This window comes from Eubalaena glacialis, chromosome 2 (genome assembly GCF_028564815.1).
Source record: "Eubalaena glacialis isolate mEubGla1 chromosome 2, mEubGla1.1.hap2.+ XY, whole genome shotgun sequence".
Lineage (NCBI taxonomy): Eukaryota > Metazoa > Chordata > Mammalia > Artiodactyla > Balaenidae > Eubalaena > Eubalaena glacialis.
In genome coordinates, this window is record NC_083717.1 from 121,607,748 (window position 1) to 121,635,272 (window position 27,525).

Genomic DNA, 27,525 nt, shown 5'->3' on the forward strand with positions numbered 1-27,525 from the left:
GGAAGGTTTTAGTGTAGAAAAAACCTTTGACCTAAAGCCCGGAGCTGCTGAGTCCTCCGAATTCTGGCTGTCTCTTCAGTTTGGTGGATACGTAGTACAAGAGAATCCGTCCAGAGGTACAATGGATTTCTTTCTACCCGGCATATTATTTCACCTTTTCTTCTCCCTGTTCCGGCTTCTTCCTGTCGGCATTTAAACGTTCTCAAGTTCCCCTCGACTTAAAATAACTCTTCTCCAGCCCTCTTCTTCCTCCGCTAATGTCCTATCTTTCTCTTCACCTTCCTAGCCAAACTTCTTAAAAGAGTGGTGTTCATTTTCTACTTCTACTTTACATCCGTCTGGCTTTGCCTTTATCATTCATTGCCCCTCTCGCCAATATCACTAATTTCCCACGTGTCACCAAAACTAATGCCTAGTTTTCAGTCGTTTTTCTTGACCTCTGTATCACTGGACACTTGCTGACTCCTCCCTCCCTTTGGAAATGCTCTTTTCTCGGCCTCAAGGAAAGCCACACTCTCTTCTGGGTCTTTCGCCCAGCTTTATTCAGTCTGTGTTGCTTGCTCCACCTCCTCTAAGGTCTTACAATGTTGATATTCCTCAAAGCTGGATCCTACGGATCTTCCTTTCTTCCCATTGTGCACTTTCTCCCAAGAATCTACCTCGGTGAATTCGGTTACCAGTTTTTTCAAAGAAGACTTCCCGAATCGCCTATGAACTATAGGAGAGCCTCAGAGCTCCTGAATCCTATAAAAACTTCCCACTGGATATATCTTCTTGGATATCTAAAACCCTTTTGATTTTACTTACTAAATATCTCCCAGATGCATCTATTTCTATCTCTGCCACCATGACTCTTCTTCAAGTTATTATCCTCTTTCGTCTATTTTCTGCAATAGTCTCTTTAATAGATTTCTGCTTCTGCATGTTTTTTTCTCTCCAAACTGTTCCACACACTGCAAGTGGAATGATCTTTTAAAAATATGTGGGGGAATTCCCTGGTGGTCCAGTGGTTAAGACTCTGTGCTCCCAAGGCAGGGGGCCTGGGTTTGATCCCTGGTTAGGGAGCTAGATCCCACATGCATGCTGCAACTAAGAGTTAGCATGCCGCAAATAAAGAATCTGCATGCTGCTACTAAAGATCCCACATGCCGCAACGAAGATACTGCACACAGCAACGAAGATCCCACATGCCGCAACTAAGACCCAGCGCAGCCAAATAAATAAATATTTAAAAATATATATATAAAAAAAATATGTGGGAGGAACACTTTGTGGCATATGAATCCTGAAACACTCCCGTTACAAATGGATATGCTGGATAGAATTGAACACATCTTCACTTAAATGCGTTGTCGAGTTAGCTAGAAAATAAAAGAACTCTCCAGAGACCAAAAACAAAGTGTGCTTTGGGACTGAGGCTGTCCTGTGCATTGTCAGTCAGTCTTTGTAACCCAGAGGCCTGGTTGACAGGAGACAATACCTGGGACAGTGCGGGGGTGGGGAGCTGTGGGGAGAGGGGGAGGAGAGTCTGCTAAATCAGATGCCTTTAGACCCCAGATTCAGGAGGGTGGAGGTCCATCAGTATCCTCATGGAAGTGAGGTGGGAATCCCTTCCAGAGCTTTGTGCCCCTTGTAAGAGGGGACATACATAGGGACAGTGCTCTGATCCCAGCAACCACTCCTCCTCCCCTGAGAGGCTGATGGAGAGCAGGTTTGTAATGCCTTAGAGTCTTTTTACTCTGGGGTTCTGGAGATGGGTGGGTCAGCTTCTCCCTCCTCCTCAGCCTCTCCTTTGACAACTGATCTAGTTAAGTTAAACCGTTCGCAGATCTCAAAGTCCATCTGACACTTTGGCAGTTAAAACGTTCAAATCCGAGCCAGACAACAAGACCTGAGAAATTTCTGTCTGCACATCTGGGTGTAGGGGCAAGTGCACCTGGTGCCCTTCAGGAAGACAAGGGTCCCTCCTGAGTCTGTAGCAATCACAAGGACTTCTTTCATTGAAATGGGACAGTTTCTCCCACAGCTGCTTCCTGAAACAGCAAAAGGAGTTGAGCACAGTCTCTCTGGGTGGTCAGGCCATCACTATGGGGCGGGACAGGAAGCCAGGACTCAGGGAGAGATCTTCCTCTCAGCGTGGGCTGGGGCAGTGCAGGATGAGGGGTTTGCTGGCAACTCTGCACCTTCCCCCATGCCAGCTCTTTGTGAATGCCCCCTGCTTCATTTTGCTTGGGCAGATTTTTGCAACTTCTCTCAGGCTCTGGGATGTAATTTGCTAAATGCTATTCACATCATCATTTCACATAGTTTCTAATTAAAGTATGATAGGACCAACCAACCAATCAACCAAGATCCTAACATGGAGACCCAACAGATAAAGGAGCCTAGAACCCCTCTGGTCCCCCTTTTTATAAATTTATTTATTTATTTTTGGCTGCATTTGGTCTTTGTTGCTGTGCGCGGCCTTTCTCTGGTTGCGGTGAGCAGGGGTTACTCTTCGTTGCGGTGCACGGGCTTCTCATTGCGGTGGCTTCTCTTGTTGCGGAGCACGGGCTCTAGGCGCGCGGGCTCAGTAGTTGTGGCTTGCGGGCTCTAGAGCGCAGGCTCAGTAGTTGTGGCGCACGGGCTTAGTTGCTCCGCGGCATGTGGGATCTTCCCGGACCAGGGCTCAAACCTGTGTCCCCTGCCTTGGCAGGCGGATTCTTAACCACTGCGCCACCAGGGAAGCCCTGGTCCCCTTTTTTTAACATAGTCTCTTTAGACCCCAGAGTTTGTGGAGATAGAAGTGAAACCAAGCAACTCAGATTGGGACTTGAACCCACTTGCCGGGACTCGAACCTGGCCAAAACCTAGATTGGGACTTGAACCCATGGACCTTTTTTTTTTTTTAATTAATTAATTTTTATTTATTTTATTTTTGGCTGCATTGGATCTTCATTGCTGTGCGCGGGCTTTCTCTAGTTGCGGTGAGCAGGGGCTACTTTTCATTGCGGTGCGCAGGCTTCTCATTGCGGTGGCTTCCCTTGTTGTGGAGCACGGGCTCTAGGCGCGCGGGCTTCAGTAGTTGTGGTGCACGGGCTTAGTTGCTCCACAGCTTGTGGGATCTTCCCGGACCAGGGCTCGAACCCGTGTCCCCTGCATTGGCAGGCGGATTCTTAACCACTGTGCCACCAGGTAAGTCCCAGTTGCATTGTAGTTTTAATTTGTATTTTCCTGATTACTAATAAAGTTGGGTGCCTTTCATATGTTTATTGGCCATTTGGATATCTTATTTTGTGAATTTCCTGTTCAAGTCTGTCAGTGTTTCTTTCGGGTTGTCTTATTTTTTTTCTTATTGATTGACAGGCATTATCTGTAAATTCTGCATGTGAGCCCTTTGTTGGCATATGTGCTGTAAGGATCTTCCTCCACTGGGTGGCTTGCCTTTTCACTCTCTTAAAGATGTCTTTTGATGAGAAGTCCTTCTTGTAATCCAATTTATCAAATCATTTTTCCTTTAAGACAGTAATTCTCATTCTCAACTGGGGGTGAATTTCAGATAAAATACAGGACCCCTAGTTAAATCTGAATATCAGATAAACAATGAAAAAATTTAATTATTTCCCAGGAACTTTTTGGGACACACACTATTTTTGTTGTTGTTGTTGTTGAATCTGAGATTCAATTTTAACTGTGTGTTCTGTCCCCCCTCACCAAACATGGCAACATTTCCCCCAGGGGACATTTGGCAATGTTCTGGAGACATTTTTCATTGTCATAACCGGGGCAGTGGTGGTGGTGCTACTGGCATCAGTGGGTAGAGGCCAGGGATGCTTTTAAACATCCTACAATGCATGGGACATTCCCCCACAACAAAAATTTATCCTGTTCAAAATATCAGTAGTGCAAGGTTGAGAAACTTGTTTTAAGGTTAGTGATTTTTGTGTGCCTTGAAGAAATCTTTCTAAACCCCAAGGTGATAAAGATACTCCTGTCATATTGTCTAGAAGTTTTATTATTTTATTTTTAATGTGTGGGACACCTGGAACTGATGTTTGTGTGTGTGTGAGATAGGGGTCAAATTTCATTTTTCCCCATGGATATTCACTTGACCCAGCAATATGCACTGAAATGAGTGTCCTTTCCCACTGCCCTGTTACTTCCTCCTCTGCCATAAACCAAGTGTCCATGGATGAATGTGTCTTTTTCTGGACTCTGTTCTGTTTCATTGCTGTAATTGATTGTCTTTGCATCAACATCACATTGTACTAATTATAGTAGATTTAATAAATCTTGATTTCGGGGTGTATCTTAGTTTGGGTTTTCCCAGAAACAGACCCTGATAACAAAGACTTGAGTGCAAGTAATTTATTTGTGATGTGATTCCTGGAAGGGGTGTGGCTTTAGGACTGTCAACCAAAGACGTGAGAGACGGAACAAGCCAAAGGACTCAATGGAAGGTTCTCTCAGGGATTGGGTGCAGACAGGAAAAAGGCCCTATTCTCCACTCACCTCTTCAGATCCACCCTCCTCCCTGCTCTGTTACCCACCTTTTGCTTCATTTGTATCATTTTTTTTTTTAGATTCCACATATAAGCTGTATCATATGATATTTGTCTTTCTCTGTCTGACTTACTTCACTTAGTATGATAATCTCTAGATCCATCCATGTTGCTGCAAATGGCATTATTTCATTCTTTTTAATGGCTGAGTAATATTCCATTGTATATAAGCACCACATCTTCTTTATCCATTCCTCTGTCGATGGACATTGCTTCCATGTCTTGGCTATTGTAAACACCACTGCAATGAACATTGGGGTGCATGTATCCTTTTGAACCATGTTTGCAAAAAGCAGATTTTAGTTTGAGAACTTTCTAATCTGAATGGTCAGAAAGTGGAGTAGCCACCTTGCTTGGTGATCATCAGATGAGGATGAGGTAGGAGGGTTTAAGCATTTGGTTAGAGTGGCGGGTGGGTAAGTTAAGTTCCTTTGAGTGAATAGCCTTAGGTGAAGGCTCAGCTCTGGCTGGAGGTACACTGTTTAGCCTCCTCACTTTTTTTTAAAAAATTTAATTAATTAATTAATTTTTTGGCTGCGCCTCGCGGCATGTGGATCTTAGTTCCCTGACCAGGCATTGAACCCGTGCCCCCTGCAGTGGAAGCGTGGAGTCTTAACCACTGGACCACCAGGGAAATCCCTAGCCTCCTCACTTCTGTCCCTGCCTTTTTGGTAGAACCCAGGGAAGCTGTCTGCTTTGGACTGTAATTGTGTAGTGTTTGTGCTGGGCAGGTCCTAGGCTGTTCTTTTCCATGGCATGGGGAAATCCTCTTATATTTGGGCTAATTCTCCTGCAGATGTAAAGTTTTCCTTCTTCTTATCAGACCCCAGCATCTGACAGCTGGAGCCATGACTTTCTCTGCATCTCTGAATCAAATCTGCACTGGTGGTTGATCTTGTCTTTTCTGGGTGAGCTGGTTGAAGAGATCAGTGTGGCATCAACAGCTTTTTCCACACTCTGTGTCCAAGAAGAGCTTCTTATTTTCTGGGCTCATGGCCCGGGGCAGACCCAGACACTGCCTTCAGGGCATCCTTAAAGTTCTCCCATAGCTGGTCCCTCCCAGCACAGCCTCTGGACAATCCTGAGGAAGTCTACCCTCCCCCATCTTCTTTCCTGGACAGCATGGCACTGTGTCCTGTGGTTTCCCTGCTCCCTGGGGACTGTGCTGTGTATGGGAGTAACAGGGGTAAGATCATTCGCTGAGCATCTAAGCAGTTTCAGAAAGCACTTTTGTTTCTCTGCATTTTTCATTTTTTTGGTCATTTGTAAAAATATAGAAATAATTTTAAAGAGAATGGATAAGCCATTTATTTAATTATAATTCTGACACAATTATCTCCATTTTTGAAGAATTCTGTCCAGTTTTCTCCCAAAACGTACAGTATTCCACACTGTTGCAGTCAAAGTGAATGTACATTTTTGAATATTCTGCTTTCTTCAATTCGCATTGTATTGCATTTCTGACTAGATTTGGAGTTAGGACTTCCAAGCTCTGAGGCAGGAGCAAGCGGGAGATGTTGGCAGTCCCTCAGTGTGGGGAGCCTAGGTGTGGGAGGCTATGGAGGCAGGAGAGTTACTTCAGAAGGAGGAGCCAGGCAGGAAGGCCTGTCCTCCTGTCTCCTATAAATTAGAGTGAAGTCTGTTTGATGATCCCAGAACTGTGGCCCGGCATTCACCGTAGGCTCTTGTCAGGTATCCTGGGACTGGAGGGCTTCTGGGCTGGTTTCCCAGTCCTGGTTCCAGCGGTAGGTGGTGATAAGCATCAAGTATGTGGCAAAGAATGTTAAGAAAAGCTTTTGTTGGGAGGCTTGGCTTAATTTCAAAAATTCTGGCTAGAATTCTCTAGAAATTTGGGGTCACTCTGGTGTTAGTGACAGGCTGGCTGGATTTCAGGTGCACTCAGAGTTGGCTCTAGGGCCAGGTTTGGCTGAAGCCTAAGCATCCCTTTCCTGGGTTGGAGATATCCTACCCTGTACTGGCCTCTCATTCATTGGCCTGATACCTTTCATTTACTGTGGATGACTTAATTAGACCTGAGATTCTGGAGACCTGCAGGCCCATGATGCTTCCCACTTTGTCCTAAGGCCTTGGGCTCAGGAGAGCTCTCTGGGTTTTTGTCACAAACATGATTTTGGTGTAGATAAGAGGGTACAAGGGATAGAGACTGCCAGAAGCCATGGGACTGAGGATCACCTTTAGTGATTCATCACTTCTGATGAATCGATATTGGCTTATCTGTGACCTGGCCTGGTTTGGGTAGGTGTGGGGATGGTGGAAGAGATGGAAGGAAAGGAGAAGGTGGACGAAAAGTTAGAAAAGGAGAAGGAGAAAGAGAGAGGGCACTCACTTCCATAAAGCATGGCTGTTTTAGTTACTGCAGCTTTCACTGGAGTTACATGGAGTGAGTAAAGTTAAAAGCCATGTTGCTGTGAGTCCGAATTTTTAGGAAGAAAATGCTTTCACCAAGGGAGGTGGTAAAGGCTCCATGAACTGGAAGTTGTGACCATCACCTGGCCATTTTGGGCTCCTCATACCAGTGGACCAGCAGGCAAAGAAAGGAGGTACTATACTGGCTGGAGTAATTGACCGTGATGCCTATGAGAAGCTAGGGTTGTTGCTGTACAAAGGGCGAAGAGAAGAGTATGACTTGAACCCAGGGGATTCGCTGGGGACATCCCTTGTACTTTAGTGCTCAGTGATCATTACAAATGGGCAACAGCAACTAGTCAAACCTGTCAAATATAAGGCAACTAAAGACTCAGCCCCCTCAGGGTTAGAGGTCTGGGTAACCCCAGCAGACATATAACCCAGGCCAACTCAAGTGTTGGCCAAAGGGGAGGGAAATCTAGAATGGGTGGTAGAGGGGTGAGATGAGAAATATCAATTAAGACCCGGGAGCAGCTGTAGCACAGGACCCTGTAGCTTGATTTGCCAACCCTCTTTAAGTCTTTTTAGGAGACTGTGATTGGCTATTAAACTGAAGGTTTGAACTGGTACCTTCCCTCTCAGGAAAGAAGGATGGGCATCTTGTTCTCAGGCAAGATCCAGATACTGTAAGAAGGTGCAAGTGGATTTGGGTGGCATAGGGAAGGCTTCATCAGGACCATTTTATCCACTACCTCTGATCAGCTCAATCAGCTATACTTCCCAGCTTACACCATTCCCATGGGTATAAATCCCTGGCCACCACTACCTTTGCTAAAGACAAAAGAATGCCCATGCAAGGCACTAATTGACAAGGAGAGACCACCATGCCTGTGCACTGACCCAAGGGCTCCTATGAAGGCTTAGCTTCTTTAGCCACATCCTGGATATGGGCTGAGTGATGCGATCTGGAAGTGCAAGGCTATTTACCCCCCACAGAGCAAACCTTGACCAACGGGAGAATGAATGGGTGTATGTGCTTATGCACAGGTAGGTCCATGTATGGTACTGAGTCAGCAATAGTTAGAATACCAGGGGTTTGGAGCCAGCATATAAAGGAAATAAAGATAGTTATTAATCCTAGCCTCTAGAATAACCACCCTAATTATTTTGATGTTAATTTCTTCTAGTTTTCTTTCTATGCATACATACAATATATAATTACGAAAATTGAGATTCTACTACAGGGAGATATTTATGTTGCTTTTAAAAAGCATTCTATTACATTGCATTTTCCTACATGAGTCAATGTTTTGAAATAAATTTTTAATAACTTCACAATATTCAATCATATGAATTTATTATTTAAACTTTGTTCCATGGCTGGGAATCTAGTTTTTCTACTACTGAAAATGCTGAGATTAAAATTTTTATTCATAAACTTTTGTGTATATCTCTGATTCTTTATTAAAGATGAATTTCTGGAAAGAGTTCACTTAATTGAAGGGAATCACCATGCCCTCAGAAGCGAGGAGTGGTATCAGCCACAGGCTCCTGCTGTGTCTGTCCCTGTCCCGCTCTTTTTCTCTCCTCCAGCCAGTCCCTCAACTGGCAAGAGTTGGAGGCCAAGCAGGCTCTAGGCCTTCATCTTCCTGCTGGTTACGGAGCAGCTGTTTGTGGCTGTCGTTCGTGCAGAACTCGTGATGCTGTCCCTCCTCTTATCTGTTCCATGTATTTGTTTTGCAGAAGTGACTGACAGATGATCTTCTCTGCCTCTCAGATCAAAGCTCCACAGATGGTAGATCTTTTCCTATCGAGGTGGACTGTGAGGAGGGCCCAACGTGGTGCCAAATGCATCTAAACTGGGGGTTCTCAGCTGAGGGTAATTCCTGCCCAGCTCCCTCATCCCTCCCCAACCACAACCCCAGGGGACATACAGCAAAGCCTGGAGATGGTTTTGATTCATAAGTTGGTTGAGACGAGACTGTTGCTACTGACATCTAGTGGAGAGGTCAGGGATGCTCTAAACATCCTACAATTCAAAATGTTCTTGGTGATTCTGAATATCCTTAAAGGTAAATCAGAGTTGGTGTTGAGTTGACGATGAAGGCAAGGAAGGATCTGGTGTAATTTCTTCTTTATGTTGGAAATACGGGTCCTGCCTCTGCAGGGAATCCCTTTCTCTTCTTTCTTTCCCTATTTTTCTTCACCGTTTCCTCTCCATCTCTGTCTCTCTCACACACACATCGCACACCCACCCCTTTCAAGGCTTATGGAATGCCTGACGCTGGGAGGAGAGAGCATCAGAGAGAGGAGACACACACTCAGGTCTGGAAGCGGGGATTTATTGGGAATTATTGGGAATTCTGTGATCTGGAGGAGCCTTCCTGAGGCTTAGGGATGTGGTGGGACTTGAGCAGGAACCAGAGGCAGATCCAGAGTGAGTGGCACAGAGAACCTGCTTGGATCCGGTTCCAGATTTCCCTTCAGGCTGACCCAGGTTCCAGGTTAATTCTCTTTCAGGACCTTATTGATCCAGGGCCGGTAATGGGAGATCCGGGTGAAGATGGCAGGGGGCTTTGCATCCGACTGTCCATAGGAGACAGTGCCCTGGGCCACCCCAGCGCAGAGAAGAGGGCCCCCTGAGTCTCCCTGTGGGACAGAGAGGGAAAGGGAGAGAGAGGGGAAAGGTGAGCCAGGGAACCACCCACTCCTCCCCATGGTCCCAACTCTGAGTTGGTCAGACCTATTGGGTTAGCCAAAAAGTTCGTTCAGATTTTTCCATAGCATCTTATGGAAAAAACCCGAACGAACTTTTTGGCCAACCCAATAGCATCGGCGGCGGGAACCCTGGTTCCTCATGAGGTTCTATGTCTCTGTCTGATGCTGCTTCTTGCTTTCCTTCCTGGCGCCCCATGACCCTGTGTAGCAGCCTGGGAGGGATAGTCAGAGACTGCATGGGGCCGCGGGAGGATGATCAGCACAGGGACGGTTCCAGCTCCTCAGTCCTGTGATCTCAAACTTTGTCACCGGCTGACACTCTTCTGACTCCATCTCCTTCCAGGAGGTGTCCGGACCCTGAACAGTGATTGTGGAGAAGACCCTAGTCTAAGGATCACCTTAAATGCAGATTTTGTCTTCTGGGGATTGCCCACGCACAGTGGGAGATTGTGGTCAAAAGTAGTGAAGTGTCTGCAGGCCTGGGGCTCCATGAGTCTCAGCTTCACCTCTTGCAGAGTGTTGGACCCCGGGTCCTGAACATTTGTTCTTCCCCAGCCAGCCACCCGGCACATTCTCCCGGGTGGGATGAAGTTGAATTGGGGTGGAAGGGGGAGTGTCCCCACGGCCAGGGTCAGGTTGGCTTTCCCCTTCAGCTGTGAAGGAAACGAGGGCTGTCAGAGCTAGAAATGGGCTTGGGGGCAACTGGAGGCAATCAGGGAGGGACAGGGCAAGTTGCTTCACATTACAGCCACTTCCAAGGGGGGAGTTGAGGGGCGCTGTCCAGAGGCAGGTTGGGGAAATGTCAGGGCAATGGGACCTGAAGGAGAAGCCCTGGAGAACAGGAAGTGGAGAAGGGGAAGAAGAATTTCCACCTTCAGTAACATGATGTCATGGTGAACAATAGAGTCATTGTATTTTGGGTGAGGGAACTGTTTTACGACTTCAAGCTTCTGCCATGTGTCTTCTTTCTTTTTTATGTTATGGGCTCCAAGGGTGACCATTATAGACCTTTGTGAGGGAGAAGAAGGACAAGGTAAAACAGTGACAGTGTGATTTTCTCCTGAGATATGCCCATTCTGAGAAAAGGGGACAGAGTCTCTCCCAGGGTCAATGGTTTCTTCCCAGCCCCCCTTATCTGGGCCACTTGTGGTATTGGAGGGGCTCAGGTTTTACTCAGGGAAGAGCTTTCCCAGGGAACAGAGACAATTTCCAAGACCCTTGGGACTTGCTGGGGACTGAGCGGGCCATGAAGGACCCAGGGGACAGGATTGGCATTTCCTAATCAGGGCCAGCCCTTTGGAGCCAGAGGTGTCAGAGGGAAGGGGGAAGTGCTGGTGTCTCAGGTGGGTGCTGTTCTCTGTCTCCCATGGAAAGGATGGGTTCAGGTCCCTGGGAACTGAAGGCCAGTGTTCCTGAAAAGCACATAGAGGAAGTGGCCCAGAGAACTGGGTGGGACCCTGAAGAGTGAGTCCATATCTCATGTGCTGGGGTCGGGGAGAGGGAGCTACTTTTAGAAGAGGGGTGCTGGGATGGGGTCGCCTTTCCTTTGAGGGGAGCTGAGCTCACAGTGACTGAGTGTCACGGGAGCTATTCAATTATGAGACCGATTTCCTTAAGCCCAAGTCTTTCCTCTCCTTAAAGAGACCCAGACCCAGGAACTCCCCCTCAGGCCCCCTAGGGGGTGTCCCTGGTTGCCCCTCTCAATGGGTTACCTCCCATTTGGAGATAAACAGGACCCTGTTGTCTCACTTTCCTGCACAGTGGGCAGCCATCTGGACAAAGTCCCTTTTTATCAGGAAACCACCACAAGCCACCAGCATATCCTGGGGAGTGACAGTTTCCAGGTGGGCCATGTAGGGGCGGGAGTGTGGCTTGTTCTCTGTGCCCCCGATGATGTCGCCTGGAACAGAGAACCCCAGGGCTTGAACACAGAGAATGCACAAGCTGGGTTAAAGTTGGGAGAGGCTTCTTTCGAATGCATCCTCCTCCTGTGATCTGCCCATCCTCCCTCTCTGGTGGCTCTGGTACCTGCTCTTCTTCCTCCAGGCACGGCAGCCAGCTCGGCCTCAGATGCCATGCCGTCGTGTTTCACCTCGGATTTCCCCCACTCCCATTCTGCACCTGCTCGACTCTCCTCTGTCACCGTGCAGGACAAGCTCTCCAGGTTCCTGTCTCAACCGTCTTCATATCCCGTGAGTGCTCACAGATCGGCCAAATTACAAGGCCAGAAGGTGAAGGCAACACAGGACTTTAAGCACAGTGTCACACGTTATATAAAGAGATGACACCCCCTTCATCCTGCCTGCTCTGGGCTTTCCCCCGATCAAAGTGGGGTTCCTTGTTCCTGGGAACTACCACAGGCTGCAGAGAATGGGTGGCCACAACCCCAGTGGAAACTTCACTCTGGGCTCTTGGGGAGAGATCTGGGGTTCTGTTTAAGAGTCAGCTACTTTCAGACTAAAATCTTATTTAGTCTTGATGCTGCAGCTTCCAGATGGAATGACCCCAACACTCACCAGCTTCAGCTCTGGAGCAGAGGAGGAAGAGCAGCAGGGGGAGACGAAGATGATGCATCTTCTCAGAGAGACCATCCAGGACAGGTGCCTCTTCTATTTTCCAGTCTTGGGTTTATAACTCCCAGCAAGTGAAGGCAGGGCAGGGCTGGTAACCACAGGAACTGCATGGTCACCTTTTCTTCTCTCATTCTGAGCTGGTTATCTTTCTAATCAGAGGTTCCCCCAGAGATGCCCTCTGTTTTGCTGGAGACAAGGTTGAGTCCTGAACTCCTGAGTCTTGGCTTCAGGGATGAGCTCTCAAGCCTGGTGCCTCATCTGTGGTGGGAGATGGAGGGATCATGTCTTTCCCAGGTAGGGAAGCTCATTAAAGCCCCATCAGAGACATGGGTGGGGGAAAGTCTTTACACTGCACATTCAGAAAGCACATGCACTTTTATGGCCATGACCCACAGTAGGAAATACATTTTGCAAAATGACCCAATGCATATACTATATTTATGTGTGTGTACATGAACATAAACTTACACACATGTGAATGAATCAAGAGTTTCAGGAAAAAGCTATTCGGGGTCTTTTGTGTTTCTATACAAATTGTAAAATTTTTTGTTCTAATTCTGTGAAAAATGCCATTGGTAGTTTGATAGGGATTGCATTGAATCTGTAGATTGCTTTGGGTCTACATAGTCATTTCCACAATACTGATTCTTCCAAATCAAGAACATGGTATATCTCTCTATCTGTTTGTGTCATCTTTGATTTCTTTCATCAATATCTTACAGTTTTCTGAGTACAGGTCTTTTGTCTCCCTAGGTAGGTTTATTCTTAGGTGTTTTATTTTTTTTTGATGCGATGGTAAATGGGATTGTTTCCTTAATTTCTCTTTTTGATCTTTCATTGTTAGTGTATATGAATGCAAGAGATTTCTGTGTATTAATTTTGTATCCTGCAACTTTCCAGAATTCATTGGTGAGCTCTAGTAGTTTTCTGGTAACATCTTTAGGATTCTCTAAGTATAGTATCACGTCATCTGCAAACAGTGACAGTTTAACTTCTTCTTTTCCAATTTGGATTCCTTTTATTTCTTTTTCTTCTCTGATTGTCATAACTAGGACTTCCAAAACTATGTTGAACAAAAATAGTGAGGGTGGACATACTTGTCTTGTTCCTGATCTTAGAGGAAATGCTTTCAGCTTTTCACCTTTGAGTATGATGTTAGTTGTAGGTTTGTCATATATGGCCCTTATTATGATGAGGTACGTTCCTTCTATACACACTTTCTGGAGAGTTTTTATCATAAATGGGTGTTGAATTTTGTCAAAAGCTTATTCTGCATCTATTGAGACAATCATATGGTTTTTATTCTTCAATTTGTTTATGTGGTGTATCACACTGATTGATTCGTGGATATTGTCTTCACTGGGTTTGGCATCAAAGTTTTGCTAGTCTCATAAGGGAGATGGGTAGCATCTACTCTCCAAAAGAAATTGTATACCATTCTTTGAATTTTTTTTTTTTTTTACATATTTTCAGTGAAACCATGTGAGCCTGGGGCTGTACTTGCTGGAATATTTTTGAAAATGGAATCAACTTATTTAATGTTTATAGGACAATTTAAACTTCCTGAGTATGTTTCTTTCAGTTATATTTCCTAGAGATTTGTCAATTCCATGTATAACTTCAAAATTACTGGCTTCCCAGTGACCTGTAAGGTAACATAGATATGATTTATATATAAACATATATCTCCCAGATATAAACCCTTTCTTAATTCTCCCACCCTGTGGCTTTACTTTTCACTATGTCAATAGTGTCTTGGATAGCCTCATCCACCAGAGGGCAGACAGCAGAAGCAAGAAGAACTACAATCCTGCAGTCTGTGGAAAAAAACCCACATCTACAGAAAGATAGACAAGATGAAAAGGCAGAGGGCTATGTACCAGATGAAGAAACAAGATAAAACCTCAGAAAAACAGCTAAATGAAGTGGAGATAGGCAACCTTCCAGAAAAAGAATTCAGAATAATGATAGTGAAGATGATCCAGGACCTTGGAAAAAGAATGGAGGCAAAGATCGAGAAGATGAAAGAAATGTTTAACAAAGACCTAGAAGAATTAAAGAACAAATAAACAGAGATGAACAATACAATAACTGAAATGAAAAATACACTAGAAGGAATCAATAGCAGAATAACTGAGGCAGAAGAACGGATAAGTGACCTGGAAGACAGAATGGTGGTATTCACTGCTGTGGAACAGACTAAAGAAAAAAGAATGAAAAGAAATGAAGACAGCCTAAGAGATCTCTAGGACAACGTTAAACGCAAAAACATTCACATTATAGGGGTCCCAGAAGGAGAAGAGAGAGAGAAAGGACCTGAGAAAATATTTGAAGAGATTATAGTCGAAAATTTCCCTAACATGGGAAATGAAATAGCCACCCAAGTCCAGGAAGAGCAGCGAGTCCCATACAGCATAAACCCAAGGAGAAACATGCCGAGACACATAGTAATCAAACTGGCAAAAATTAAAGACAAAGAAAAATTATTGAAAGCAGCAAGGGGAAAACGACAAATAACATACAAGGGAACTCCCATAAGGTTAACAGTGGATTTCTCAGCATAAACTCTACAAGCCAGAAGGGAGTGGCATGATATACTTAAAGTGATGAAAGGGAAGAAACTACAAACAAGATTACTCTACCCAGCAAGGATCTCATTCAGATTCGATGGAGAAATCAAAAGCTTTACAGACAAGCAAAAGCTAAGAGAATTCAGCACCACCAAACCAGCTCTACAACAAATGCTAAAGGAACTCCTCTTAGTGGGAAACACAGAGAAGAAAAGGACCTACAAGAACAAACCCAAAACAATTAAGAAAATGGTAATAGGAACATACATATCGATAATTACCTTAAACGTGAATGGATTAAATGCTCCAACCAAAAGACACAGGCTCACTGAATGGATACAAAAACAAGACCCATATATATGCTGTGTACAAGAGACCCACTTCAGACTTAGGGACACATACAGACTGAAAGTGAGGGGATGGAAAAAGATACTCCATTCAAATGGAAATCAAAAGAAAGCTGGGGGGCTTCCCTGGTGGCGCAGTGGTTGAGAATCTGCCTGCCAATGCAGGGGACACGGGTTCGAGCCCTGGTCTGGGAAGATCCCACATGCCGCGGAGCAACTAGGCCCGTGAGCCACAACTACTGAGCCTGCGTGTCTGGAGCCTGTGCTCTGCAACAAGAGAGGCCGCGACAGTGAGAGGCCCTCGCACCGCGATGAAGAGTGGCCCCCGCTTGCCGCAATTAGAGAAAGCCCTCGCACAGAAACAAAGACCCAACACAGCCAAAAATAAATAAATAAATAAATAAATAAATAAATAAAAAGAAAGCTGGCGTAGCAATACTCATATCAGATAAAATAGATTTTAAAATAAAGAATGTTACAAGAGACAACGAAGGACACTACATAATGTTCAAGGGATCAATCCAAGAAGAAGATATAACAATTATAAATATATATGCACGCAACATAGGAGCACCTCAATACATAAGGCAACTGCTAACAGCTATAAAAGAGGAAATCGACAGTAACACAATAATAGTGGGGGACTTTAACACCTCACTGACACCAATGGACAGATAATCCAAACAGAAAATTCATAAGGAAACACAAGCTTTAAATGACACAATAGACCAGATAAATTTAATTGATATTTATAGGACATTCCATCCAAAAACAGCAGATTACACTTTCTTCTCAAGTGCGCACGGAACATTCTCCGGGATAGATCACATCTTGGGTCACAAATCAAGTTTCAGTAAATTAAAAAAAATTGAAATCATATCAAGCATCTTTTCTGACCACAACGCTTTAAGATTAGAAATCAATTACAGGGGAAAAAAAAGTAAAAAACAGAAACACATGGAGGCTAAACAATACGTTACTAAGTAACCAAGAGATCACTGAAGAAATCAAAGAGGAAATCAACAAATACCTAGAGACAAATGACAATGAAAACACGACAATCCAAAACCTATGGCATGCAGCAAAAGCAGTTCTAAGAGGGAAGTTTACAGTGATACAAGCCTACCTCAAGAAACAAGGAAAATCTCAAATGAACAATGTAACCTTACACCTAAAGGAACTAGAGAAAGAAGAACAAACAAAACCCAAAGTTAGCAGAAGGAAAGAAATCATAAAGATTAGAGCAGAAATAAATGAAATAGAAACAAAGAAAACAATAGCAAAAATCAATAAAACTAAAAGCTGCTTCTTTGAGAAGATAAACAAAATTGATAAAGCATTAGCCAGACTCATCAAGAAAAAGAGGGAGAGGACTCAAATCAACAAAATTAGAAACGAAAAAGGGGAAGTTACAACAGACACCGCAGAAATACAAAGCATCCTAAAAGACTATTACAAGCAATGTTATGCCAATAAAATTGACAACCTGGAAGAAGTGGACAAATCCTTAGAAAGGTATAACCTTCCAAGACTGAACCAGGAAAACATAGAAAATATGAACAGACCAATCACAAGTAACGAAATTGACACTGTGATTAAAAATCTTCCAACAAACAAAAGCCCAGGACCAGATGGCTTCACAGGTGAATTCTATCAAATATTTACAGAAGAGCTAATACCCATCCTTCCCAAACTCTTCCAAAAAATTGCAGAGGAAGGAACACTCCCAAACTCATTCTATGAGGCCACCATCACCCTGATACCAAAACCAGAGAGAGATACTACAAAAAAAGAAAATTACAGACCAATATCACTGATGAATATAGATGTAAAAATCCTCAACAAAGTACTAGCAAACTGAATCCAACAACACATTAAAAGGATCATACACCATGATCAAGTGGGATTTATCCCAGGGATGCAAGGATTCTTCAATATACGGAAATCAATCAATGTGATACACCACGTTAACAAATTGAAGGATAAAAACCATATGATCATCTCAATAGATGCAGAAAAAGCTTTTGACACAATTCAACACCCATTTATGATAAAAACTCTCCAGAAAGTGGGCATAGAGGGAACCTACCTCAACATAATAAAGGCCATATATGACAAACCCACAGCAAACATCATTCTCAATGGTGAAAAACTGAAAGCATTTCCTCTAAGATCAGGAACAAGACAAGGATGTCCACTCTCACCACTATTATGCAACATAGTTTTGGAAGTCCTAGCCGTGGCAATCAGAGAAGAAAAAGAAATAAAAGGAATACAAATTGGAAAAGAAGAAGTAAAACTGTCACTGTTTGTAGATGACATGATACTATACATAGAGAATCCTAAAGATGCCTCCAGAAAACTACTAGAGCTAATCAATGAATTTGGTAAGTTGCAGGATACAAAATTAATGCACAGAAATCTCTTGCATTCCTATACACTAATGATGACAAAGCTGAAAGAGAAATTAAGGAAACACTCTCATTTACCATTGCAACAAAAAGAACAAAATACCTAGGAATAAACCTACCTAAGGAGACAAAAGACCTGTATGCAGAAAATTATAGGACACTGATGAAAGAAATTAAAGATGATACTAACAGATGGAGAGATATACCATGTTCTTGGTTTGAAAGAATCAGTATTGTGAAAATGACTCTACTACCCAAAGCAATCTACAGATTTAATGCAATTCCTATCAAATTATCAATGGCATTTTTTACAGAACTAGAACAAAAATCTTAAAATTTGTATGGAGACACAAAAGACACCCAATAGCCAAAGCAGTCTTGAGCGAAAAAAACGGAGCTGGAGGAATCATACTCCCTGACTTCAGACTATACTACAAATCTACAGTAATCAAGACAATATGGTACTGGCACAAAAACAGAAACATAGATCAATGGAACAGGATAGAAAGCCCAGAGATAAACCCATGCACCTATGGTCAACTAATCTATTACAAAGGAGGCAAGGATATACAATGGAGAAAAGCCAGTCTCTTCAATAAGTGGTGCTGGGAAAACTGGACAGCTACATGTAAAAGAATGAAATTTGAACACTCCCTAACACCATATACAAAAATAAACTCAAAATGGATTAGAGACCTAAACGTAAGACTGGACAGTATAAAACTCTTAGAGAAAAACATAGGAAGAACACTGGTTTTTTTGTTTTGTTTTTGTTTTTTTTGTTAAGAACACTGTTTGACATAAATCACAGCAAGATCTTTTTTGATCCACCTCCTAGAGTAATGGAAATAAAAACAAAAATAAACAAAAGGGACCTAATGAAACTTAAAAGTTTTTGCAAAGCAAAGGAAACTACAAACAAGATGAAAAGACAACCCTCAGAATGGGAGAAAATATTTGCAAACAAATCAACGGACAAAGGATCGATCTCCAAAATATATAAACAGATCATGCAGCTCAATATTAAAAAAACAAACAACCTAATCCAAAAATGGGCAGAAGACCTAAATAGACATTTCTCCAAAGAAGACATACAGATGGCCAAGAAGCACATGAAAAGCTGCTCAACATCACTAATTATTAGGGAAATGCAAATCAAAATTACAATAAGGTATCACCTCATACCAGTCAGAATGGCTATCATCAGAAAATCTACAAACAACAAATGCTGGAGAGGGTGTGGAGAAAAGGGAACCCTCTTGCACTGTTGGTGGGAATGTAAATTGATACAGCCACTATGGAGAACTGTATGGAGGTTCCTTAAAAAACTAAAAATAGAATTACCATATGACCCAGCAATCCCAGTACTGGGCATATACCCAGAGAAAACCATAATTCAAAAAGACACATGCACCCCAATGTTCATTGCAGCACTATTTACAATAGCCAGGTCACGGAAGCAACCTAAATGCCCATCAACAGACGAATGGATAAAGAAGTTGTGGTACATATATACAATGGAATATGACTCAGCCATAAAAAGGAACGAAATTGAGTCATTTGCAGAGACATGGATGAATCTAGATACTGTCATACAGAGTGAAGTAAGTCAGAAAGAGAAAAACAAATATGATATATTAACACATATATGTGGAACCTAGAAAAATGGTACAGATGACTGGTTTGCAGGACAGAAATTGAGACACAGATGTAGAGAACAAACGTATGGACACCAAGGGGGGAAAGCGGCGGGGGGTGGTGGTGTGATGAATGGGGAGATTGGGATTGACATATATACCCTAATATGTATAAAATGGATAACTAATAAGAACCTGCTGTATAAAAAAATAAATAAAATAAAATTCAAAAATTCAAAAAAAAAGTGTCCTGTGTAACCAGAATTTCATCTTTATTCATATATACACAACAAACATTTAATGTAGATCAATTTTTGCATTATTATTGATGGTTAGTGCTTTGTATATTTTGTATAAAATTGTTTTCCCAATGTTAAGTGTATAAAGAAATTCTCCTATATCCAAAGTTTTAAGTTTTTACCTTTAAATTAATTAATTTGAGGTATAGTGTTAGTCAAGTTTCATCTTTATTCACATATACCCAACAAATTTTACTATAAATTATTTTCATCATTATTAATCATTTTGAACTCATTTTTTGTTTCCATTATGTTTTTACTCGTGATTCATTTGGCCCTTGAACAGCGTGGGAGTTTAGGGGCATCGGCCCTTCACCTAGTGGAAAATCCAAGTATAACTTATAGTTGGTCCTCTGTTCTGTGGTTTTGCTACCAACTATGGGTAGTGTAGTACTCTAGTGTTTACTACTGAGAAAAAGCCATGTGTAAGTGGACCTGTCCATTTCAAATGCCTGTTGTTCAAGGACCCTGTGTATTTAGCAGTCTGTTTCATTAGTTTTAAAAATATAAGGATTTTCTGCTCATATTCTTGTTATGAAATTCTAACTTAAAACTCATTGTGGTCTATGAAAAATGATGCATCATTTTAATCCTTTAAACATTTTTGAGACCTAATCTATGGTCTAATCTATGGTCAACATCTATATGTGCTTGTAAAGTGTGTAATCTGCCTTTGTTGGGTAAGATGTTCTATATGTGTTCGTTTTTTTCATCAGCTATTCATAAATTCTGTAACATTACTAATCAATTTATAAGATGTGCTTTAAAATCTTCTCAAACGACTATGAAGACATTTCTTCCTGAGTAGCATCCACTCACTGCTGCTGTTGAAAATTCTAACTTTGCTCTGCCATTCATTTGAAAGTGTGTAATCTATCTTACTCTACTTGTCCTTAAGATTTCTGCTATTTCTTTATAATATTGATTTCTAGGTATAGATTTCTTTTCTGTATTCTGCTTGAGATTTATTTGTATTTTTTTAACCTCTAACTGCATTTTTGTCATCAGTTTTAACAAAATCTGAAGCACTATCTCATTATATATTACTTTTCCCCCCCATTCTCTCTCTCTTCTTCTAGAACTTTAATTCAACATATGTTCAACCTTCTAATTCTACTATTTTCTATATTTTTATCTTTATGCCTGTCTGTGCTCTATTCTTGACAATTCTTTCTGAGCCATTTCAGGTTAGTAATTCTATTTTCATCTTTGTCTAATCTGTTATTAACTTTATTCACTGTGACTTTAATTTTGGTGTTTTCATATTTCTCACTTTTAGAAGTTGTATTTAGCTCTTTTTCAGATGTCATTTTTTGAAGGTTAATGTTCCTGGGAGTGCTTTTTTTTTCCATACACACACACTGTATTTTATTTTTACAAGAGATAAATAAACTGACATCAAGCATTGTAAATGGATGACCACAACAAAAGCAACAATGATTGCAGTTACCAAACACGAAACACACTATGTCATAATATTGACATTCAGTCCAGTAATCCTCCACTCTAACAGCTCCTTTACTTTGCAGTAAAAATTGATTTGTATATTTTTTGCCTCTGAGTCCTTGTGGGATTTTTTTTTTATTCAAACAGAAAGTCACAAAAATTATAATCATCCTCATCAGTTCACTCAGTTCCATGTACTTAGTTTTTTTTTCATCTTGATCTTTTGTTAGCACTTTTATGAATTCATCAGTTTTCCATTAGAGTTCTGAAAATGCTTATTCATTCAGTTCAGCAGTATAGTCAGTTACCAGAAACCTGTACTTGTCAGAGTCTTTTCCATGAATTCCTTGAAGATGAAACCCTTTTATAGGAACATATTTGCAAAAGCATCAGAGTACACACAGAACTGTCTGTAAATGACAAAACACTTAAAAATGACCACGGTTAGAGATTTGATGAAAGTTCATAATAATGCAATTGACAAGGAAATTTAGTTATTTCTGAGATATACATTTTAAAGTAATAACTAGAATTATGACATAACACGGGAGTGCTTTTAAAGCTTGTTTTTATTTCAGCATAATTTTTTTTGCAATCTATATTTTATTTTACTAATAGTATTATCCCAATAATTAAAGTATTTTCTCTCTTATCATCTATTGTTTATTAGTCATGGTGTCTTATATCTTTCCTTGCTTGTTGATCTGTTTATATTTGACTATATGCTTGTCATTGTACTTGAAAAACAATATTTAGGTGTAATTCAAACACTGGAATTAAGTGAATTTCCTCCACATTTGCATTTGATTTTGCCGGGTACTTTGGCAAACAGTCCATAACAACATTAATCGAAGTTCAAGGTATGAGAGTCCATGAAAGTCCAGTACTATTTCCATCTTTCATGAAATTACATGCAAGCACTTGCCCATTAACTCTTAATTTTATTTATTTATTTATTTATTTGTTTGTTTGTTTGTTTGTTTATTTATTTATTTATTTATGGCTGTGTTGGGTCTTCGTTTCTGTGCGAGGGCTTTCTCTAGTTGCGGCAAGTGGGGGCCACTCTTCATCGCGGTGCACGGGCCTCTCATTATCGCGGCCTCTCTTGTTGCGGAGCAGAGGCTTCAGACGCACAGGCTCAGTAATTGTGGCTCACGGGCCTAGTTGCTCCGCGGCATGTGGGATCTTCCCGGACCAAGGCTCGAACCCGTGTCCCCTGCATTGGCAGGCAGACTCTCAACCACTGCGCCACCAGGGAAGCCCCCATTAACTCTTCTTTGTTACTTTGAGTGTGTAAACTATTCAGTTCCCAGCTTATTGTGAGGAGGGTTTGACTAGACCTGCTTGTGTGGGTCTTGGTCTTTGTTTTTTTTTTTTAATTTCTTTTTTATTTATTTTATTTTTTAAAATTTATTTATTTTTTATTTTTTTAACATCTCTATTGGAGTATAATTGCTTTACAATGGTGTGTTAGTTTCTGCTTTATAACAAAGTGAATCAGCTATACATATACATATATCCCCATATCTCCTTCCTCTTTGATTTCTGTACGTCTCACTTTATATGCTCATTAAAACAGAAGTTCGAATTTTGTGGGTTCAGCAAATTTCCACAGAACAATAGTAACTGTCTAACTGGACACCCATTATTCCTTCAGTTTTGGCCTGGTATTCACTCCTACATTGGCATTTCTTCAAGGCTTTTAAGGTTTTTAACCATTTTAAACAGGTTTCTTTCGGTTGTTTTTGGTGGGAAGATCGGCATGAAATCCTAGTCACTGTTAATGAAATCCCCTATCCACATCTGTATTCAGATCATTGGGAGCATATATATTTGACTTCCATTTCTTCGCATGCTACTCTTTATCCTTTACTTTTTAAAAAAGTTACATTAAAGTTTTTAAAATAAAATAAAGTGTTGAAAATCTTTAATTAACAATAAATTAAAATTACCCAGATGCTAAGGCACTAATAAAGCTGTTACACTATTTTCGTTTCTTTTCCCGTTTTCTGCATATTACCTTTCAGATGCATGAAGAAATTTCATGCGGTTGCAATCATAAACCGTGCATTAGAGGAAGGATTAAGTTCTTGGCAGCTCTGAAAATAAGCTATAACCTGTGTATATTTATATATAGGGAGAGGATCCTTAACTTTTATAAGATTTTCAAGTGGGCTTATAATAATCCATAGAAGACTGAGAATTGTATTAGCTTTCAATTCTGATACTTTTGCAAAAGTTTTACTATACTGTAGTGCTTTCTGTGCCAACAGAGAATCTTCTAAGTATTGTTAAGAGCGTCTCACAGCCCCCTGTGTTACTCTGCAGGACTCTGCCGTGCCTTTCTCTCAATGATGAATGCCTGGGTCCACTTCTTCATGTGTTACAGGGAGCACAGCAGTGAGGGACCCCCTTCTTAGGAGCTATCACCCCTGGGGCAGAGATGGGATTAGGTTGATGGGTCTCTTATACCATGGATGAATAGGATCTGAGATGTTTTTCCACCAGGGTCTGATGGCTGGCAACAAAATCAAGTCACTAGGCCTTTTCTGCCTGCAGAGAACCTTCTGGAACATAAAGGCCTTCGCCTTGAGTAGGAAGCAGGAAAACAGAAGTCGTCCACAGTGTCAAGATTTCACTGAGAGTTTGCTGGGGCTCAAGTGACCTGAGAGCGTAATGGTCAGTGGCAGAGCCTCATTCTTCCCTTTTCTTTCCCTGGCAGTGCCCTCCACACACTCAGGAGAGAGAGCTACTCAATCTGCATGACAACCTCTAGAAAGAAGTGGGAGCAGCAAGGGTCTCAACGGGGGGCTAAGACCAAAGGGTGAAGACATGCAGGCTCCAGTCCCTGAGGGAGAGGAAGGAGGAAATAGACAGCTCCCAGCTTTGATGCTTGTAGGGATTATTGAATTAGGTGGGTTTGAGGTTCTGGGACACAGTGACCCAGTCCCCATCCCTGTTGCCCTGGGTTCCCATTTCCGCGGCCAGCACTGACTCAGCAGCTGTGCGGGATATTGCGCTGAAGGCTTGGGTTACTGTCTTCCCCCAGATCACTGGCAGTTGGTGGGCAAGCCTCTTGGGCAGCCTTGGGTGATGAAACCTATCACAGCAGCAGGAGAATGGGAATGCGAATTCTCAACCCCCCACCCTCACCCTTCCTTCCTCTTTCAGGGGCTCAAAGTCTGGCAGGAGGAAGCACCAGCAGCAACTGACTGGGCAGACTTCCCAGGAAGATGCAGCCACTCCTGCTCCTGGTGGTCCTTCTCCTGCTGCCCAGGGCTAGGGCAGGTGAGTGACCGTCCCCATCCTCAGAGGCCAACCCCAGCCCATAGACTCTGGAGCCAGACCACTCAGGCACTTCCTAACCCTGTATCATTGGGCAGCTTGTATGAGTTCAAAGTTCCTCAGCTTCATCATCTATAAAACAGGCATTATATCAGGCCTACCTCAGAGAGTTGATATGAGAGTTAAATGACTTAGTGTACATAAAACTCTTGGAGTCGTCCTGGCACGTACTACTTGCTATATAAACATGCTCTCTGAACTCATTCGGCAGCTCCTGTGGCAGAGCCTAGGAGATAAAGATACAGCAATAGCAGGCCCGCCAGCTCATCTTTAGAGCCCTAAATTCATGAGCTGGCCGTGAGCTGGACTCACAGGGATCTGGGAGGCTCCCTGAGGAAGAAAATACCACGGAACTTCAGGGAGAGGCTGCTCAGAGGGCTCCAGATTTGCCATCCCCACAGCAGAGGAACCTTCCTCATTATGGGAGGCTGCAGCTGGGCTTGCCTTGTGGGGAGGTGGGAGGGAGCTGAGGCCGGGATGGGGAGCCAGCAGCGTTTCCTGCAGAATCCTGGAGCCTCCCCCAAGGCTGGTGCCCTGCAGACCCAATTCTCATGAACCACCAGCTTCTCCGGCCCCTGCAGCACCTCTCCTGCCTCGCCATCTTCTAACCTTTCTGGAGCCACCAAGCCGAAGCCCACACACCTGTCAGTGCAGAGATAAGTGCCTAATGCTTCCTTCCAGGGCAGATCATCGGAGGCCAAGAGGCCAGGCCCCATTCCCACCCTTACATGGCATATGTTCAGATCCGAACTCCACGTCTGAAAACTTGTGGGGGGTTCCTGGTGCGAGAAGACTTTGTGGTGACAGCAGCTCACTGCTTGGGAAGGTGAGGCACTAAGGGGCTTCTGGGCACCAGCAAAGCAGTTCCAGAAGATTTCCTGAGAGGAGCCATTGAAAGCAGGGTTCTAGCAATAAAGGGGTGAAAAAAGAGCAGGTAGGACTTGGGGGGCAGGGAGCAGGCCAGTGTAAATGGGGAGAAAGCAGGACCTGATCAAAAAGAGCAAGATGGGGAGATGGAAGGCACGCATTGGGGCTCAAAATATGAATTCAAGCTCCTTTTTTATTGTAGGGGAGGCCAAATATAAGGTCGCTGGGTTTCCCACCACCCCCAGCTCAAGGCTGTGGAGGCCAAGGGCATAGAGCCCAGTCCCAGAGCCCTCCTGTCCCCACGTTCCCTTGGCTGAGGTCTCACCACCCTGGGCTGTCACGTGCCCTGCATCGGGGACTGCAGTTCCTGCAGCTCAGACCTACCTCTAGGCTCCCTTTCCTTTGCAGCCAAATAAGTGTCATCCTGGGGGCCCACAACGTCAGTAGGTTGGAAAGGACTCAGCAGCGCATACCGGTGCTCAGAGCCATCCCCCACCCCAGGTACAATCCGCAGAACCACCGGAATGACATCATGTTACTGCAGGTACCGACCCTCTGGTTCTTCACCCGGGCTGCTCCCTCCCAGCTTGGGGGACCAGGGAGGGGGAAGCCGAGCAGACTCCCAGGGTGGTGGTGGGCATGGGGTGAGCACGGCATAGACAGTCCCTGAGTGCCTGCATGCTTCCTGCCAGCTGAGGAGCAGAGTCAGACGTAATCGAGCTGTGAGGCCGGTGGCTCTGCCTCAGACCCAGAACAGGCTGCGTCCTGGGACCCTGTGCACCGTGGCCGGCTGGGGCCTTGTCGGCCTGAACACGAGAACAGACACTCTCCAGGATGTACGGATCAGAGTGCAGAGGGGTGAGGAGTGCAGGAGGCGCTTCATGTTCTACACTGGCCGAACACAGATTTGTGTGGGCGACCCAAGAGAGCGGAAATCCGCCTTCCTGGTAAGACTACGGGCATCTGCCGACACTGTCCGAGACAAAGGGACGTGGGCAGACTGGGCAGTGAGGACAGACTACATCCCCATGGCCTCAGTCTGGGGCCCAGACCAGAGTGAGGTGGGGGACTTTTCCCCATCAATCCGGTCTCTGAGGGAATAGCAGGTGCACCAGCCACAGGACATACACGTGCAGCGTTTTCCTGGGGCCGGTGAAGGTACCTTGACCTGGGTTGTTCTGGAGAATAACCATAGCCAGGGCTGAAGCCCAGTGATGGAAAAATCCAGAAGCTTGACTTCTGCTCCCCCTCCCCCTCCCATCTCACACACAGCCAGCAGTGGAAGGAGCCCACCCACCCCTGTCTTCTCTGAGGGCGGGCCTTAGGGCCGCAGGAGCGGGGAGGCCTGGAGAATGGAGGCCCGGCTTAGTGTCCCTTCCTCTGGTTGCCCACAGGGGGACTCCGGGGGCCCCCTTGTGTGTAACAACGTGGCCCAGGGCATCGTCTCCTACGGAAACAGGATTGGGACTCCTCCAGCAGTCTTCACCAGGATTTCCAGCTTCCTGCCCTGGATACGGAGAACGATGAGACGCTTCAAAGAGTGGGGGCTGGAGTGACACGCCCTGTCACTGACTCCCCTTCTCTGGGGCAGAGCCCAGATCCAGGGCGGTTCCCAGAGCCTTAATAAACATTCACATCTAGAGTGGAAATAACCGATTTCTCATTTGTTCATTAAACATGATTCAGTACACAGCAAATGTGTGCCAGGACTGAGTGTAAGCTCCTCCAGGAAAGTGGGGTCTCTTCCCCAGGACAAGTGAATCCCCATCCCCACCATCCTGGGAGTCAGGGTGGGCTTCTTCTCTCCTCCAAGCCATCCATTCCTCCAGCTCCCCTCCACCCGCTCTGGGGAGTGATGGAAGGACCTATCTCTCCCCAGAGTAAGGCTCCTTATTCTCCACCCTACCAGAGACTCTCCTTTAGGTATTAAAGTGTGCCCCAAAACTGTGTGCCATTGGCATGGGTAGGACAGGCAGATCAAAGAGAGAATTGAAATTCCATACAAGGCCCAATTTAATATATGGTAAACAATTCTCAAATCACTGGGAAACAATGAACTTTTAATAGACGACATTGAAACAAAATAGAGAATCATTGGGGAAAAAAGATAAAGTTGGGTCCACACTTCTCATCATAATCCAAAATAACACTCAGATGGGATCAAAGACCTAAATGTAAAAAAATCAAACCATATAAGTACTAGAAGAAAGAAAAAAAAGGTTTACTTTCTTAAAAATATCTAACAAAACACCCATATCAAAGCTGCGCTATTCACAATGGCCAAGAGATGGGAGCAACCCAAGTGTCTATGGACAACCAGAGTTTCTGAAACCTTTACCCATACCAGCCCTGACTGTACTATAGACCAATGTTCTCATTTTCAATGTGATGAGCTTCTCCTTCT

At 43.6% G+C, this 27,525-nt stretch overlaps 2 protein-coding genes across 9 annotated transcripts; one reads left to right on the plus strand and one right to left on the minus strand.

Annotated features, from left to right (window-relative positions):
• LOC133085377 (cathepsin G-like) lies at positions 1-26,773 on the plus strand. 8 transcript variants are annotated; one of them, XM_061182399.1, is made up of 10 exons: positions 1-116; positions 11,673-11,818; positions 12,100-12,226; positions 12,357-12,493; positions 23,418-23,588; positions 24,081-24,197; positions 24,936-25,080; positions 25,530-25,665; positions 25,814-26,068; positions 26,516-26,773. In XM_061182399.1, exons 6-10 carry the CDS (start codon positions 24,143-24,145, stop codon positions 26,675-26,677), a joined length of 753 nt encoding a protein of 250 aa, XP_061038382.1. In that variant the 5' UTR covers positions 1-116; positions 11,673-11,818; positions 12,100-12,226; positions 12,357-12,493; positions 23,418-23,588; positions 24,081-24,142; the 3' UTR covers positions 26,678-26,773. The 8 variants fall into 8 exon arrangements, with proteins under 8 accessions (XP_061038382.1, XP_061038377.1, XP_061038378.1 ...); XM_061182394.1 differs by having other exon boundaries at positions 12,114-12,226; XM_061182395.1 differs by having other exon boundaries at positions 12,114-12,226; positions 23,469-23,588.
• On the minus strand, positions 9,414-12,200 carry CMA1 (chymase 1). Its single transcript, XM_061180732.1, has 5 exons — positions 12,143-12,200; positions 11,376-11,526; positions 10,499-10,634; positions 10,025-10,279; positions 9,414-9,557 (listed from the first exon to the last, which is right to left on the minus strand). Exons 1-5 carry the CDS (start codon positions 12,198-12,200, stop codon positions 9,414-9,416), a joined length of 744 nt encoding a protein of 247 aa, XP_061036715.1.
• Positions 26,774-27,525: the final 752 nt, after the last annotated feature.